At 59.4% G+C, this 18711-nt stretch overlaps 1 protein-coding gene across 1 annotated transcript in view; it reads left to right on the forward strand.

Annotated features, from left to right (window-relative positions):
- Positions 1 to 2627: 2627 nt before the first annotated feature.
- Positions 2628 to 18711, forward strand: part of LOC140405765 (calcium-binding and coiled-coil domain-containing protein 1-like) — a gene marked incomplete at its 3' end in the record, with an annotated part of 51533 nt that continues 35449 nt past the window's right edge. The window contains exons 1-2 of the mRNA XM_072494200.1: positions 2628 to 2768; positions 17193 to 17339. Of these exons, the coding sequence (XP_072350301.1) occupies positions 17211 to 17339 (129 nt within the window). The remainder of the gene's footprint in view (positions 2769 to 17192; positions 17340 to 18711) is intronic.

An 18711-nucleotide genomic window follows, 5' to 3' on the forward strand; every position in this document is an offset into this window, starting at 1 on the left:
TGTGGGAGGGTCGGTGCTGAGGGAGCTCCGCACTGTGGGAGGGTCAGTGCTGAGGGAGCGCCGCACTGTGGGAGGGTCAGTGCTGAGGGAGCTCCGCACTGTGGGAGGGTCAGTGCTGAGGGAGCGCCGCACTGTGGGAGGGTCAGTGCTGAGGGAGTGCCGCACTGTGGGAGGGTCGGTGCTGAGGGAGCTCCGCACTGTGGGAGGGTCAGTGATGAGGGAGCTCCGCACTGTGGGAGGGTCAGTGCTGTGGGAGCTCCGCACTGTGGGAGGGTCAGTGCTGAGGGAGCTCCGCACTGTGGGAGGGTCAGTGCTGAGGGACCGCCGCACTGTGGGAGGGTCAGTGCTGAGGGTGCTCCGCACTGTGGGAGGGTCACTGCTGAGGATGCGCCGCACTGTGGGAGGGTCAGTGCTGAGGGAGCTCCGCACTGTGGGAGGGTCAGTGCTGAGGGAGCTCCGCACTGTGGGAGGGTCAGTGCTGAGGGAGCGCCGCACTGTGGGAGGGTCAGTGCTGAGGGAGTGCCGCACTATGGGAGGGTCAGTACTGAGGGAGCTCCGCACTGTGGGAGGGTCAGTGCTGAGGGAGCTCCGCACTGTGGGAGGGTCAGTCCTGAGGGAGTGCCGCACTGTGGGAGGGTCAGTGCTGAGGGAGCTCCGCACTGTGGGAGGGCCAGTGCTGAGGGAGCTCCGCACTGTGGGAAGCTCAGTGCTGAGGGAGCGCCGCACTGTGGGAGGGTCAGTGCTGAGGGAGCTCCGCACTGTGGGAGGGTCAGTGCTGAGGGAGCGCCGCACTGTGGGAGGGTCAGTGCTGAGGGAGCGCCGCACTGAGGGAGGGTCAGTGCTGAGGGAGCTCCGCACTGTGGGAGGGTCAGTGCTGAGGGAGCGCCGCACTGTGGGAGGGTCAGTGCTGAGGGAGCGCCGCACTGTGGGAGGGTCAGTGCTGAGGGAGCTCCGCACTGTGGGAGGGTCAGTGCTGAGGGAGCTCCGCACTGTGGGAGGGTCATTGCTGAGGGAGCGCCGCACTGTGGGAGGGTCAATGCTGAGGGAGCGTCGCACTGTGGGAGGGTCAGTGCTGAGGGAGCGCCGCACTGTGGGAGGGTCAGTGCTGAGGGAGCGACGCACTGTGGAAGGCTCAGTGCTGAGGGAGCGCCGCACTGTGGGAGGGTCGGTGCTGAGGGAGCTCCGCACTGTGGGAGGGTCAGTGCTGAGGGAGCTCCGCACTGTGGGAGGGTCAGTGCTGGGGGAGCTCCGCACTGTGGGAGGGTCAGTGCTGAGGGAGCTCCGCACTGTGGGAGGGTCAGTGCTGAGGGAGCTCCGCACTGTGGGAGGGTCAGCGCTGAGGGAGCGCCGCACTGTGGGAGGGTCAGTGCTGAGGGAGCGCCGCACTGTGGGAGGGTCGGTGCTGAGGGAGCTCCGCACTGTGGGAGGGTCAGTGCTGAGGGAGCGCCGCACTGTGGGAGGGTCAGTGCTGAGGGAGCTCCGCACTGTGGGAGGGTCAGTGCTGAGGGAGCGCCGCACTGTGGGAGGGTCAGTGCTGAGGGAGCGCCGCACTGTGGGAGGGTCGGTGCTGAGGGAGCTCCGCACTGTGGGAGGGTCAGTTCTGAGGGAGCTCCGCACTGTGGGAGGGTCAGTGCTGGGGGAGCTCCGCACTGTGGGAGGGTCAGTGCTGAGGGAGCTCCGCACTGTGGGAGGGTCAGTGCTGAGGGAGCTCCGCACTGTGGGAGGGTCAGCGCTGAGGGAGCGCCGCACTGTGGGAGGGTCAGTGCTGAGGGAGCGCCGCACTGTGGGAGGGTCAGTGCTGAGGGAGCTCCGCACTGTGGGAGGGTCAGTGCTGAGGGAGCGCCGCACTGTGGGAGGGTCGGTGCTGAGGGAGCTCCGCACTGTGGGAGGGTCAGTGCTGAGGGAGCGCCGCACTGTGGGAGGGTCAGTGCTGAGGGAGCTCCGCACTGTGGGAGGGTCAGTGCTGAGGGAGCTCCGCACTGTGGGAGGGTCAGTGCTGAGGGAGCTCCGCACTGTGGGTGGGTCAGTGCTGAGGGAGCTCCGCACTGTGGGAGGGTCAGTGCTGAGGGAGCCCCGCACTGAGGGAGGGTCAGTGCTGAGGGAGCTCCGCACTGTGGGAGGGTCAGTGCTGAGGGAGCGTCAGTGCTGAGGGAGTGCCGCACTGTGGGAGGGTCAGTGCTGAGGGAGGGTCAGTGCTGAGGGAACTCCGCACTCTGGGAGGGTCGGTGCTGAGGGAGCGCCGCACTGTGGGAGGGTCGGTGCTGAGGGAGCGCCGCACTGTGGGAGGGTCAGTGCTGAGGGAGCTCCGCACTGTGGGAAGGGGCGAAGTGGGTCAGGGGGGGCGAGGCGTGGCGGATGTGTGGGTGGGCGGGGGGGGGGGGGCGGGTAGAAGGAACGGTCCGAGGGACGAGTTAGTGGATCTCCCTCTGCACTCCCCCCACCGCAGGCACAAGCAGGCCGGCTCCCTCCCCCCACAGTGCCCACCTGTGCCTGAGCCGGTAACCCGAGCTAGGGGGGGAGGGAGGGAGGACTGACGTCTCCCGGCGGAGGCTGTAGGGGGAGGGGGAAAGGCAGGGGGTGGGGGGAAGGGGGCCCCGGAGCCTATCGGAGGAAACGGCCGACGTGACTGACAGGAAGAGGGAGGCAGGAGGGCCAAGTCCTTCCCTGAGCAATAACACGGCCAGAGGGGACGGATTGAGGTGCACCCTGGTGTGGGACTGACCCGCTCCGGCCCTAACTACCGGCTCCTGGACTTCACTGGCCCACAGGTCAGGCAGGAAGAGTGTGTGCGTGTGCGTGTCTGAGGCAGTGACGGAGAGGGGTGTGTGTGTGTGTGTGTGTGAGTGAGGGAGGGGTTTGTGTGTGTGACTGCGAACGAGAGGACTGTCCTGCTGTGGCAAGATCTGTCACTGTATAACACTGGGATACAGTACTGGTGGGGACGGGTCTGTCACTGTATAACACTGGGGTACAGTACTGGTGGGGACGGGTCTGTCACTGTATAACACTGGGGTACAGTACTGGTGGTGACGGGTCTGTCACTGTATAACACTGGGGTACAGTACTGGTGGGGACGGGTCTGTCACTGTATAAGACTGGGATACAGTACTGGTGGGGGTGGGTCTGTCACTGTATAACACTGGTGTACAGTACTGGTGGGGACGGGTCTGTCGCTGTATAACACTGGGGTACGGTGCTGGTGGGGACGGGTCTGTCACTGTATAACACTGGGGTACAGTACTGGTGGGGACGGGTCTGTCACTGTATAACACTGGGATACAGTACTGGTGGGGACGGGTCTGTCACTGTATAACACTGGGATACAGTACTGGTGGGGACGGGTCTGTCGCTGTATAACACTGGGGTTCAGTACTGGTGGGGACAGGTCTGTCACTGTATAACACTGGGGTACAGTACTGGTGGGGACGGGTCTGTCACTGTATAACACTGGGATACAGTACTGGTGGGGACGGGTCTGTCACTGTATAACACTGGGGTACAGTACTGGTGGGGACGGGTCTGTCACTGAATAACACTGGGGTACAGTACTGGTGGGGACGGGTCTGTCACTGTATAACACTGGGATACAGTACTGGTGGGGACGGGTCTGTCGCTGTATAACACTGGGGTTCAGTACTGGTGGGGACAGGTCTGTCACTGTATAACACTGGGGTACAGTACTGGTGGGGACGGGTCTGTCACTGTATAACACTGGGATACAGTACTGGTGGGGACGGGTCTGTCACTGTATAACACTGGGGTACAGTACTGGTGGGGACGGGTCTGTCACTGTATAACACTGGGGTACAGTACTGGTGGGGATGGGTCTGTCGCTGTATAACACTGGAGTACAGTACTGGTGGGGACGGGTCTGTCACTGTGTAACACTGGGGTACAGTACTGGTGGAGACGGGTCTGTCACTGTATCACACTGGGGTACAGTACTGGTGGGGACGGGTCTGTCACTGTATAACACTGGGGTACAGTACTGGTGGGGACGGGTCTGTCACTGTCTCACACTGGGGTACAGTACTGGTGGGGACGGGTCTGTCACTGTATAACACTGGGGTACAGTGCTGGTGGGGACGGGTCTCTCACTGTATAACACTGGGGTACAGTACTGGTGGTGACGGGTCTGTCACTGTATAACACTGGGGTACAGTACTGGTGGGGACGGGTCTGTCACTGTATAACACTGGGGTACAGTACTGGTGGGGACGGGTCTGTCACTGTATAACACTGGGGTACAGTACTGGTGGGGACGGGTCTGTCGCTGTATAACACAGGGGTACAGTATTGGTGGGGACGGGTCTGTCACTGTATAACACTGGGGTACAGTATTGGTGGGGACGGGTCTGTCACTGTATAACACTGGGGTACAGTACTGGTGGGGATGGGTCTGTCACTGTATAACACTGGGGTACAGTACTGGTGGGGACGGGTCTGTCACTGTATAACACTGGGGTACAGTACTGGTGGGGATGGGTCTGTCACTGTATAACACTGGGGTACAGTACTGGTGGGGACAGGTCTGTCACTGTATAACACTGGGGTACAGTACTGGTGGGGACGGGTCTGTCGCTGTATAACACTGGGTACAGTACTGGTGGGGACGGGTCTGTCGCTGTATAACACTGGGGTACAGTACTGGTGGGGATGGGTCTGTCGCTGTATAACACTGGGGTACAGTACTGGTGGGGACGGGTCTGTCGCTGTATAACACTGGGGTACAGTACTGGTGGGGACTGGTCTGTCGCTGTATAACACTGGGGTACAGTACTGGTGGGGACGGGTCTGTCACTGTATAACACTGGGGTACAGTACTGGTGGGGATGGGTCTGTCGCTGTATAACACTGGGGTACAGTACTGGTGGGGACGGGTCTGTCACTGTATAACACTGGGGTACAGTACTGGTGGGGACGGGTCTGTCACTGTATAACACTGGGGTACAGTACTGGTGGGGACGGGTCTGTCGCTGTATAACACTGGGGTACAGTACTGGTGGGGACGGGTCTGTCACTGTATAACACTGGGGTTCAGTACTGGTGGGGACGGGTCTGTCACTGTATAACACTGGGGTACAGTACTGGTTGGGACGGGTCTGTCACTGTATAACACTGGGGTACAGTACTGGTGGGGACGGGTCTGTCACTGTATAACACTGGGGTACAGTACTGGTGGGGACGGGTCTGTCGCTGTATAACACTGGGGTACGGTACTGGTGGGGACGGGTCTGTCACTGTATAACACTGGGGTACAGTACTGGTGGGGACAGGTGTGTGGATGTATAACACTGGGGTACAGTACTGGTGGGGACGGGTCTGTCACTGTATAACACTGGGGTACAGTACTGGTGGGGACGGGTCTGTCACTGTATAACACTGGGGTACAGTACTGGTGGGGACGGGTCTGTCACTGTATAACACTGGGGTACAGTACTGGTGGGGATGGGTCTGTCAGTGTACAACACTGGGGTACAGTAATGGTGGGGACGGGTCTGTCGCTGTATAACACTGGGGTACAGTACTGGTGGGGATGGGTCTGTCACTGTATAACACTGGGGTACAGTACTGGTGGGGACGGGACTGCCACTGTATAACACTGGGGTACAGTACTGGTGGGGACTGGTCTGTCACTGTATAACACTGGGGTACAGTACTGGTGGGGACGGGTCTGTCACTGTATAACACTGGGGTACAGTACTGGTGGGGACGGGACTGTCACTGTATAACACTGGGGTACAGTACTGGTGGGGACTGGTCTGTCACTGTATAACACTGGGGTACAGTACTGGTGGGGACGGGACTGTCACTGTGTAACACTGGGGTACAGTACTGGGGATGGGTCTGTCACTGTATAACACTGGGATACAGTACTGGTGGGGACGGGTCTGTCGCTGTATAACACTGGGGTACAGTATTGGTGGGGACGAGTCTGTCGCTGTATAACACTGTGGTACAGTACTGGTGGGGACGGGTCTGTCGCTGTATAACACTAAGGTACAGTACTGGTGGGGACGGGTCTGTCACTGTATTACACTGGGGTACAGTACTGGTGGGGACGGGTCTGTCACTGTATAACACTGGGGTACAGTACTGGTGGGGACGGGTCTGTCACTGTATAACACTGGGGTACAGTACTGGTGGGGACGGGTCTGTCACTGTATAACACTGGGTACAGTACTGGTGGGGACGGGTCTGTCACTGTATAACACTGGGGTACAGTACTGGTGGGGACGGGTCTGTCACTGTATAACACTGGGGTACAGTACTGGTGGGGATGGGTCTGTCGCTGTATAACACTGGGGTACAGTACTGGTGGGGACGGGTCTGTCACTGTATAACACTGAGGTACAGTACTGGTGGGGACGGGTCTGTCACTGTATAAAACTGGGGTACAGTACTGGTGGGGACGGGTCTGCCACTGTATAACACTGGGGTACAGCACTGGTGGGGACGGGTCTGTCACTGTATAACACTGGGATACAGTACTGGAGGGGACGGGTCTGTCTCTGTATAACACTGGGGTACAGTACTGGTGGGGACGGGTCTGTCACTGTATAACACTGGGGTACAGTACTGGTGGGGACGGGTCTGTCACTGTATAACTCTGGGGTACAGTACTGGTGGGGACGGGTCTGTCACTGTATAACACTGGGGTACACTACTGATGGGGACAGGTCTGTCATTGTATAACACTGGGGTACAGTACTGGTGGGGACGGGTCTGTCGCTGTATAACACTGGGATACAGTACTGGTGGGGACGGGTCTGTCGCTGTATAACACTGGGGTACAGTACTGGTAGGGACGTGTCTGTCATTGTATAACACTGGGGTACAGTACTGGTGGGGACGGGTCTGTCGCTGTGTAACACTGGGGCACAGTACTGGTGGGGACGGGCCTGTCACTGTATAACACTGGGGTACAGTACTGGTGGGGACCAGTCTGTCACTGCATAACACTGGGGTACAGTACTGGTGGGGACGGGTCTGTCACTGTATAACACTGGGGTACAGTACTGGTGGGGACGGGCCTGTCACTGTATAACACTGGGGTACAGTACTGGTGGGGATGGGTCTGTCACTGTATAACACTGGGGTACAGTACTGGTGGGGACGGGTCTGTCACTGTATAACACTGGGGTACAGTACTGCTGGGGACGGGTCTGTCACTGTATAACACTGGGGTACAGTACTGGTGGGGACGGGTCTGTCACTGTTTAACACTTGGGTACAGTACTGGTGGGGACGGGTCTGTCGCTGTATAACACTCAGGTACAGTACTGGTGGGGACGGGTCTGTCTCTATAACACTGGGGTACAGTACTGGTGGGGACGGGTCTCTCGCTGTATAACACTGGGGTACAGTACTGGTGGGGACGGGTCTGTCACTGTATAACACTGGGGTACAGTACTGGTGGGGAAGGGCCTGTCACTGTATAACACTGGGGTACAGTACTGGTGGGGAAGGGCCTGTCACTGTATAACACTCGGGTACAGTACTGGTGGGGACGTGCCTGTCGCTGTACAACACTGGGATACAGTACTGGTGGGGTCGGGTCTGTCACTGTATAACACTGCGGTACAGTACTGGTAGGGACGGGTGTGTGGATGTATAACACTGGGGTACAGTACTGGTGGGGACGGGTCTGTCACTGTATAACACTGGGGTACAATACTGGTGGGGACGGGTCTGTCTCTGTATAACACTGGGGTACAGTACTGGTGGGGATGGGTCTGTCACTGTATAACACTGGGGTACAGTACTGGTGGGGACGGGTCTGTCGCTGTATAACACTGGGGTACAGTACTGGTGGGGACGGGTCTGTCACTGTATAACACTGGGGTACAGTACTGGTGGGGACGGGTCTGTCTCTGTATAACACTGGGGTACAGTACTGGTGGGGATGGGTCTGTCACTGTATAACACTGGGGTACAGTACTGGTGGGGACGGGTCTGTCGCTGTATAACACTGAGGTACAGTACTGGTGGGGACAGGTCTGTCGCTGTATAACACTGGGGTGCAGTACTGGTGGGGACGGGTCTGTCACTGTATAACACTGGGGTACAGTACTGGTGGGGACGGGTCTGTCACTGTATAACACTGGGGTACAGTACTGGTGGGGACGGGTCTGTCACTGTATAACACTGGGGTACCTCCTCCAGCCCCCTACAATCCCCCCTATCGCTGTATCCTCCTCCAGTCCCCTACACACCTCCCTATCTCTGTAACCTCCTCCACCCCCCTACATCCCTCCCTATCTCTGTAACCTCCTCCACCCCCCTACATCCCTCCCTATCTCTGTAACCTCCACCAGCCCCCTACACCCCTCCCTATCTCTGTAACCTCCTCCAGCCCCCTACATCTCTCACTATCTCTGTAACCTCCACCAGCCCCCTACACCCCTCCCTATCTCTGTAACCTCCTCCACCCCCCTACATCCCTCCCTATCTCTGTAACCTCCTCCAGCCCCCTACATCTCTCACTATCTCTGTAACCTCCACCAGCCCCCTACACCCCTCCCTATCTCTGTAACCTCCTCCAGCCCCCTACACCCCTCCCTATCTCTGTAACCTCCTCCAGCCCCCTACACCCTCCCTATCTCTGTAACCTCCTCCAGCCCCCTACACCCCTCCCTATCTCTGTAACCTCCTCCAGTCCCCCTACACCCCTCCCTATCTCTGTAACCTCCTCCATCCCCCTACACCCCTCCCTATCTCTGTAACCTCCTCCAGCCCCCTACACCCCTCCCTATCTCTGTAACCTCCTCCAGCCCCCTACACCCCTCCCTATCTCTGTAACCTCCTCCAGCCCCCTACACCCTCCCTATCTCTGTAACCTCCTCCTGTCCCCTACACCCCTCCCTATCTCTGTAACCTCCTCCATCCCCCTACACCCCTCCCTATCTCTGTAACCTCCTCCAGTCCCCTACACCCCTCCCTATCTCTGTAACCTCCTCCAGCCCCCTACACCCCTCCCTATCTCTGTAACCTCCTCCAGCCCCCTACACCCCTCCCTATCTCTGTAACCTCCTCCAGTCCCCTACACCCCTCCCTATCTCTGTAACCTCCTCCAGCCCCTCTACACCCCTCCCTATCTCTGTAACCTCCTCCAGTCCCCGTACACCCCTCCCTATCTCTGTAACCTCCTCCAGCCCCCTACACCCCTCCCTATCTCTGTAACCTCCTCCATCCCCCTACACCCCTCCCTATCTCTGTAAGCTCCTCCAGCCCCCTACAACCCTCCCCATCTCTGTAACCTCCTCCAGCCCCCTACACCACTCCCTATCTCTGTCACCTCCTCCAGCCCCCCTACACCCCTCCCTATCTCTGTAACCTCCTCCAGCCCCCTACACCCCTCGCTATCTCTGTAAGCTCCTCCAGCCCCCTACAACCCTCCCTATCCATGTAACCTCCTCCAGTCCCCTACACCCTCCCTATCTCTGTAACCTCCTCCTTATCCCTACACCCTCCCTATCTCTGTAACCTCCTCCTGATCCCTACGCCCCTCCCTATATCTGTAACCTCCTCCAGCCCCCTACACCCCTCCCTATCTCTGTAACCTCCTCCAGCCCCCCTACACCCCTCCCTATCTCTGTAACCTCCTCCAGCCCCCTACACCCCTCCCTATCTCTGTAACCTCCTCCAGCACCCTACAACCCTGCCTATCTCTGTAACCTCCTCCAGACCCTACACACCTCCTTATCTCTGTAACCTCCTCCAGACCCTACACCCTCCCTATCTCTGTAACCTCCTCCAACCCCCTACTCCCCTCCCTATCTGTTACCTCCTCCAGCCCCCTACACCCCTCCCTATCTCTGTAACCTCCTCCAGCCGCCCTACACCCCACCCTATCTCTGTAACCTCCTCCAGCCCCCTACACCCCTCCCTATCTCTGTAACCTCCTCCAGACCCTACACCCCTCCCTATCTCTGTAACCTCCTCCAGACCCTACACCCTCCCTATCTCTGTAACCTCCTCCAGCCCCATACACCCCTCCCTATCCCTGTAACCACCTCCAGCCCCCTACAACCTCCCTATCTCTGTAACCTCCTCCAGCCCCCTACACCCTCCCTATCTCTGTCACCTCCTCCAGCCCCTACAGCACTCCCTATCTCTGAACCTCCTCCAGCCCCCTACACCCCTCCCTGTCTCTGTAACCTCCTCCAGCCCCCTACACCCCTCCCTATCTCTGTACCCTCCTCCAGTCCCCTACACCCCTCCCTATCTGTGTGACCTCCTCGAGCCTCCTACACCCCTCCCTGTCTCTGTAACCTCCTCCAGCCCCCTACACCCCTCCCTATCTCTGTAACCTCCTCCAGTCCCCTACACCCCTCCCTATCTGTGTGACCTCCTCGAGCCTCCTACACCCCTCCATATCGCTGTAACCTCCTTCAACCCCCTACACCCCTCCCTATCTCTATAACCTCCTCCAGCCCCTACACCCCTCCCTATCTCTGTAACCTCCTCCAGCCCCCCTACACCCCTCCCTATCTCTGTCACCTCCTCCAGCCCCCCTACATCCCTCCCTATCTCTGTAACCTCCTCCAGAGCCTACACCCTCCCTATCTCTGTAACCTCCTCCAGACCCTACACCCTCCCTATCTCTGTAACCTCCTCCAGCCCCCTACACCCCTCCCTATCCCTGTAACCTCCTCCAGCCCCCTACACCCTCCCTATCTCTGTAACCTCCTCAAGCCCCCTACACCTCCCTATCTCTGTCACCTCCTCCAGCCCCTACAGCACTCCCTATCTCTGAACCTCCTCCAGCCCCCTACACCCCTCCCTGTCTCTGTAACCTCCTCCAGCCCCCTACACCCCTCCCTATCTCTGTAACCTCCTCCAGTCCCCTACACCCCTCCCTATCTGTGTGACCTCCTCGAGCCTCCTACACCCCTCCATATCGCTGTAACCTCCTTCAGCCCCCTACACCCCTCCCTATCTCTATAACCTCCTCCAGCCCCTACACCCCTCCCTATCTCTGTAACCTCCTCCAGTCCCCCTACACCACTCCCTATCTCTGTCACCTCCTCCAGCCCCCCTACATCCCTCCCTATCTCTGTAACCTCCTCCAGCCCCCTACAACCCTCCCTATCTCGGTAACCTCCTCCAGCCCCCCTACACCCTTCCCTATCTCTGTAACCTCCTCCAGCCCCCTACAACCCTCCCTATCTCTGTAACCTCCTCCAGACCCTACACCCCTCCCTATCTCTCTAACCTCCTCCAGACCCTACACCCTCCCTATCTCTGTAACCTCCTCCAACCCCCTATTCCCCTCCCTATCTCTGTCACCTCCTCCAGCCCCCTACACCCCTCCCCATCTCTGTAACCTCCTCCAGCCCCCTACAACCCTCCCTATCTCGGTAACCTCCTCCAGCCCCCCTACACCCTTCCCTATCTCTGTAACCTCCTCCAGCCCCCTACAACCCTCCCTATCTCTGTAACCTCCTCCAGACCCTACACCCCTCCCTATCTCTCTAACCTCCTCCAGACCCTACACCCTCCCTATCTCTGTAACCTCCTCCAACCCCTACAGCACTCCCTATCTCTGAACCTCCTCCAGCCCCCTACACCCCTCCCTGTCTCTGTAACCTCCTCCAGCCCCCTACACCCCCCCTATCTCTGTAACCTCCTCCAGCCCCCTACACCCCTCCCTATCTCTGTAACCTCCTCCAGCCCCCTACACCCCTCCCGATCTCTGTCACCTCCTCCAGCCCCCCTACACCCCTCCCTATCTCTGTAACCTCCTCCAGCCCCCCTACACCCCTCCCTATCTCTGTAACCTCCTCCAGCCCCCTACACCCCTCCCTATCTCTGTAACCTCCTCCAGCGCCCTACACCCCTCCCTATCTCTGTAACCTCCTCCAGCCCCCCTACACCCCTCCCCATCTCTGTAACCTCCTCCAGCCCCCTACACCCCTCCCTATCTCTGTAACCTCCTCCAGCGCCCTACACCCCTCCCGATCTCTGTCACCTCCTCCAGCCCCCCTACACCCCTCCCTATCTCTGTAACCTCCTCCAGACCCTACACCCTCCCTATCTCTGTAACCTCCTCCAACCCCCTATTCCCCTCCCTATCTCTGTCACCTCCTCCAGCCCCCTACACCCCTCCCCATCTCTGTAACCTCCTCCAGCCCCCTACACCCCTCCCTATCTCTGTAACCTCCTCCAGCGCCCTACACCCCTCCCGATCTCTGTCACCTCCTCCAGCCCCCCTACACCCCTCCCTATCTCTGTCACCTCCTCCAGCCCCCCTACACCCCTCCCTATCTCTGTAACCTCCTCCAGCCCCCTACACCCCTCCCTAACTCTGTAACCTCCTCCAGCCCCCTACAACCCTCCCTATCTCTGTAACCTCCTCCAGACCCTACACCCCTCCCTATCTCTGTAACCTCCTCCAGACCCTACACCCTCCCTATCTCTGTAACCTCCTCCAACCCCCTACCACCCTCCCTATCTCTGTAACCTCCTCCAGCCCCCTACACCCCTCCCTATCTCTGTAACATCCTCCAGCCCCCTACAACCCTCCCTATCTCTGTAACCTCCTCCGACCCCTACACCACTCCCTATCTCTGTCACCTCCTCCAGCCCCCCTACACCCCTCCCTATCTCTGTAACCTCCTTCAGCCCCCTACACCCCTCCCTATCTCTGTAACCTCCTCCAGCCCACTACACCCCTCCCTATCTCTGTAATCTCCTCCAGCCCCCTACACCCCTCCCTATCTCTGTAAGCTCCTCCAGCCCCCTACAACCCTCCCTATCTCTGTAACCTCCTCCAGTCCTCCGACACCCCTCCCCTCTCTGTAACCTCCTCCAGCCCCCTACAACCCTCCCTATCTCTGTAACCTTCTCCAGCCTCCTACACCCCTCCCTATCTCTGTCACCTCCTCCAGTCTCCTACACCCCTCCCTATCTCTGCAACCTCCTCCAGTCCCCTACACTCCTCCCTATCTCTGTAACCTCCTCCAGCCCCCAACACCCCTCCCTATCTCTGTAACCTCCTCCAGCCCGCTACACCACTCCCTATCTCTGTAACCTCCTCCAGCCCCCTACACCCCTCCCTATCTCTGTAACCTCCTCCAGCCCCCTACACCCCTCCCGATCTCTGTCACCTCCTCCAGCCCCCCTACACCCCTCCCTATCTCTGTAACCTCCTCCAGCCCCCCTACACCCCTCCCTATCTCTGTAACCTCCTCCAGCCCCCTACACCCCTCCCTATCTCTGTAACCTCCTCCAGCGCCCTACACCCCTCCCTATCTCTGTAACCTCCTCCAGCCCCCCTACACCCCTCCCCATCTCTGTAACCTCCTCCAGCCCCCTACACCCCTCCCTATCTCTGTAACCTCCTCCAGGGCCCTACACCCCTCCCGATCTCTGTCACCTCCTCCAGCCCCCCTACACCCCTCCCTATCTCTGTAACCTCCTCCAGACCCTACACCCTCCCTATCTCTGTAACCTCCTCCAACCCCCTATTCCCCTCCCTATCTCTGTCACCTCCTCCAGCCCCCTACACCCCTCCCCATCTCTGTAACCTCCTCCAGCCCCCTACACCCCTCCCTATCTCTGTAACCTCCTCCAGCGCCCTACACCCCTCCCGATCTCTGTCACCTCCTCCAGCCCCCCTACACCCCTCCCTATCTCTGTCACCTCCTCCAGCCCCCCTACACCCCTCCCTATCTCTGTAACCTCCTCCAGCCCCCTACACCCCTCCCTAACTCTGTAACCTCCTCCAGCCCCCTACAACCCTCCCTATCTCTGTAACCTCCTCCAGACCCTACACCCCTCCCTATCTCTGTAACCTCCTCCAGACCCTACACCCTCCCTATCTCTGTAACCTCCTCCAACCCCCTACCACCCTCCCTATCTCTGTAACCTCCTCCAGCCCCCTACACCCCTCCCTATCTCTGTAACCTCCTCCAGCCCCCTACAACCCTCCCTATCTCTGTAACCTCCTCCGACCCCTACACCACTCCCTATCTCTGTCACCTCCTCCAGCCCCCCTACACCCCTCCCTATCTCTGTAACCTCCTTCAGCCCCCTACACCCCTCCCTATCTCTGTAACCTCCTCCAGCCCACTACACCCCTCCCTATCTCTGTAATCTCCTCCAGCCCCCTACACCCCTCCCTATCTCTGTAAGCTCCTCCAGCCCCCTACAACCCTCCCTATCTCTGTAACCTCCTCCAGTCCCCCGACGCCCCTCCCCTCTCTGTAACCTCCTCCAGCCCCCTACAACCCTCCCTATCTCTGTAACCTTCTCCAGCCCCCTACACCCCTCCCTATCTCTGTCACCTCCTCCAGTCTCCTACACCCCTCCCTATCTCTGCAACCTCCTCCAGTCCCCTACAGTCCTCCCTATCTCTGTAACCTCCTCCAGCCCCCAACACCCCTCCCTATCTCTGTAACCTCCTCCAGCCCGCTACACCACTCCCTATCTCTGTCACCTCCTCCAGCCCCCCTACACCCCTCCCTATCTCTGTAACCTCCTCCAGCCCCCTACACCCCTCCCTATCTCTGTAAGCTCCTCCAGCCCCCTACAACCCTCCCTACCCCTCTAACCTCCTCCAGTCCCCTACACCCTCCCTAACTCTGTAACCTCCTCCTGATCCCTACACCCCTCCCTATGTCTGTAACCTCCTCCAGCCCCCTACACCCTCCCTATCTCTGTAACCTCCTCCAGACCCTACACCCCTCCCTATCTCTGTAACCTCCTCCAGACCCTACACCCTCCCTATCTCTGTAACCTCCTCCAACCACCTACTCCCCTCCCTATCTCTGTAACCTCCTCCAGCCCACTACACCCCTCCCTATCTCTGTAACCTCCTCCAGCCCCCTACAACCCTCCCTATCTCGGTAACCTCCTCCGACCCCTACACCACTCCCTATCTCTGTCACCTCCTCCAGCCCCCTACACCCCTCCCCATCTCTGTAACCTCCTCCAGCCCCCTACACCCCTCCCTGTCTCTGTAACCTCCTCCGACCCCTACAACCCTCCCTATCTCTGTTACCTCCTCCAACCCCTTCACCCCTCCCTATCTCTGTAACCTCCTCCAGCCCACTACACCCCTCCCTATCTCTGTAACCACCTCCAGTCCCCTACAATCCTCCCTATCTCTGTAACCTCCTCCGACCCCTACACCACTCCCTATCTCTGTCACCTCCTCCAGCCCCCCTACACCCCTCCCTATCTCTGTAACCTCCTTCAGCCCCCTACACCCCTCCCTATCTCTGTAACCTCCTCCAGCCCACTACACCCCTCCCTATCTCTGTAACCTCCTCCAGCCCCCTACACCCCTCCCCATCTCTGTAACCTCCTCCAGCCCCCTACACCCCTCCCTATCTCTGTAACCTCACCCAGCCCCCTACACCCCTCCCTATCTCTGTAACCTCCTCTAGCCCCCTACACCCCTCCCTATCTCTGTAACCTCCTCCAGCCCCCTACACCCCTCCCTACCTCTGTAACCTCCTCCGACCCCTACAACCCTCCCTATCTCTGTAACCTCCTCCAGTCCCCCTACACCCTCCCTATCTCTGCAACCTCCTCCAGCCCCTACACCCCTCCCTATCTCTGTAACCTCATCCAGTCCCCTACACCCCTCCCTATCTCTGTAACCTCCTCCAGCCCCTACACCCCTCTCTATCTCTGTAACCTCCTCCAGCCCCCTACACCCCTCCCTATCTCTGTAACCTCCTCCAGCCCCTACACCCCTCCCTATCTCTGTAACCTCCTCCAGACCCCTACAACCCTCCCTATCTCTGTAACCTCCTCCAGACCCCTACAACCCTCCCTATCTCTGTAACCTCCTCCAGCCCCCTACACCCCTCCCTATCTCTGTAACCTCATCCAGTCCCCTACACCCCTCCCTATCTCTGTAACCTCCTCCAGCCCCTACACCCCTCCCTATCTCTGTAACCTCCGCCAGCCCCCTACACCCCTCCCTATCTCTGTAACCTCCTCCAGCCCCTACACCCCTCCCTATCGCTGTAACCTCCTCCAGCCCCTACACCCCTCCCTATCTCTGTAACCTCCTCCAGACCCCTACAACCCTCCCTATCTCTGTAACCTCCTCCAGCCCCTACACCCCTCCCTATCTCTGTAACCTCCTCCAGACCCCTACAACCCTCCCTATCTCTGTAACCTCCTCCAGCCCCCTACACCCCTCCCTATCTCTGTAACCTCCTTCAGTCCCCTACACCCCTCCCTATCTCTGTAACCTCCTCCGACCCCTACAACCCTCCCTATCTCTGTAACCTCCTCCAGCCCCTACACCCCTCCCTATCTCTGTAACCTCCTCCAGCCCCCTACAACCCTCCCTATCTCTGTAATCTCCTCCAGCCCCTACACCCCTCCCTATCTCTGTAACCTCCTCCAGACCCCTACAACCCTCCCTATCTCTGTAACCTCCTCCAGTCCCCTACACCCCTCCCTATCTCTGTAACCTCCTCCAGACCCCTACAACACTCCCTATCTCTGTAACCTCCTCCAGCCCCCTACACCCCTCCCTATCCCCGTAACCTCCTCCAGCCCCCTACACCCCTCCCTATCTCTGTAACCTCCTCCAGCCCCCTACACCCCTCCCTATCTCTGTAACCTCCTCCAGTCCCCTACACCCCTCCCTATCTCTGTAACCTCCTCCAGCCCCCTACACCCCTCCCTATCTCTGTAACCTCCTCCAGCCCCCTACACCCCTCCCTATCTCTGTAACCTCCTCCAGCCCCCTACACCCCTCCCTATCTCTGTAACCTCCTCCAGCCCCCTACACCCCTCCCTATCTCTGTAACCTCCTCCAGCCCCCTACACCCCTCCCTATCTCTGTAACCTCCTCCAGCCCCCTACACCCCTCCCTATCTCTGTCACCTCCTCCAGCCCCCTACACCCCTCCCTATCTCTGTAACCTCCTCCAGCCCCCCTACACCCCTCCCTATCTCTGTAACCTCCTCCAGCCCCCTACACCCCTCCCTATCTCTGTAACCTCCTCCAGCCCCCTACACCCCTCCCTATCTCTGTAACCTCCTCCAGCCCCCTACACCCCTCCCTATCTCTGTCACCTCCTCCAGCCCCCTACACCCCTCCCTATCTCTGTAACCTCCTCCAGCCCCCCTACACCCCTCCCTATCTCTGTAGCCTTCTCCGACCCCTCCCCGGGCTCCCGTGTTGAGCGAGCCGCGCTGACCCCTGTTGTTTGGTTACAGGTGGGCGACCAGTTGGAAATGGACCGGACCGAGGTCATCTTCCACAACGTGGCCCGGACATACGTCCCTGGTACAGCTGTCGAGTGTCGTTACTGCCTGCAGTCTCGGTCCAAGTGGTCGTCAAAGGACTGGATTGGCCTTTTCCGGGTTGGTGCTGTCTACAACCAAAATGGACGCTGTGCCCACATCCAACATGGCCGCCCCTCGCCCACACCCAACATGGCCGCCCCTCGCTCACACCCAACATGGCCACTGTGGTCACACCCAACATGGCCGCCCCTCGCCCACACCCAACATGGCCGCCCCTCGCCCACACCCAACATGGCCACCGTGGTCACACCCAACATGGCCGCCTCCTCGCTCACACTCAACATTGCCGCCTCCTCGCTCACACTCAACATGGCCGCCCCTCGCTCACATCCAACATGGCCGCCCCCTCGCTCACACCCAACATGGCCACTGTGGTCACACCCAACATGGCCGCCCCCTCGCTCACACCCAACATGGCCGCTGATCCCACTTCCAACATGGCCGCCCCCTCGCTCACACCCAACATGGCCGCTGTGCCCACATCCAACATGGCCGCTGAGCCCACTTCCAATATGGCCGCCCCCTCGCTCACACCCAACATGGCCGCTGTGCCCACATCCAACATGGCCGCTGTGCCCACATCCAACATGGCCACTGTGCCCACATCCAACATGGCCGCTGTGCCCACATCCAACATGGCCGCTGTGCCCACATCCAACATGGCCGCTGTGCCCACATCCAACATGGCCGCTGTGCCCACATCCAACATGGCCGCCCCCTCGCTCACACCTAACATGGGTCCTGGGTGGACAACCAATATGGTCTCCCCCGTCTCCACTCGAGGGGGAGGGCCTGGCAACTCCAGCGCAGGTGGGCCTGGGAGGCATCGCTCTTTGCGAGCTCCTTAACAAAAAGCAGTGAGTAGGGAGAGGTGCGGACCAGCGAGCAGGAGGAGCGGTCAGGAGTGGGGAAGTGCGAGACACTGAGGGGCAGCCTGCAGCGAGGCAGGGAAAGGAGATTCGCAGAGTTGGAGGAGGTCACAGAGATAGGGAGGGTTGTAGGGGTCTGGAGGAGGTTACAGAGATGGGGAGGGGTGTAGGGGGCTGGAGGAGGTTACAGAGATAGGGAGGGGTGTAGGGGGCTGGAGGAGGTTACAGAGATGGGGAGGGGTGTAGGGGGCTGGAGGAGGTTACAGAGATAGGGAGGGGTGTAGGGGGGCTGGAGGAGGTTACAGAGATAGGGAGGGGTGTAGGGGACTGGAGGAGGTTACAGAGATAGGGAGGGGTGTAGGGGACTGGAGGAGGTTACAGAGATGGGGAGGGGTGTAGGGGACTAGAGGAGGTTACAGAGATAGGGAGGGGTGTAGGGGACTGGAGGAGGTTACAGAGATAGGGAGGGGTGTAGGGGACTGGAGGAGGTTACAGAGATAGGGAGGGGTGTACGGGGCTGGAGGAGGTTACAGAGATAGGGAGGGTTGTAAGGGGCTGGA

The sequence above is a fragment of the Scyliorhinus torazame genome, unplaced genomic scaffold (genome assembly GCF_047496885.1).
Source record: "Scyliorhinus torazame isolate Kashiwa2021f unplaced genomic scaffold, sScyTor2.1 scaffold_204, whole genome shotgun sequence".
In the NCBI taxonomy this organism is placed as follows: Eukaryota; Metazoa; Chordata; class Chondrichthyes; order Carcharhiniformes; family Scyliorhinidae; genus Scyliorhinus; species Scyliorhinus torazame.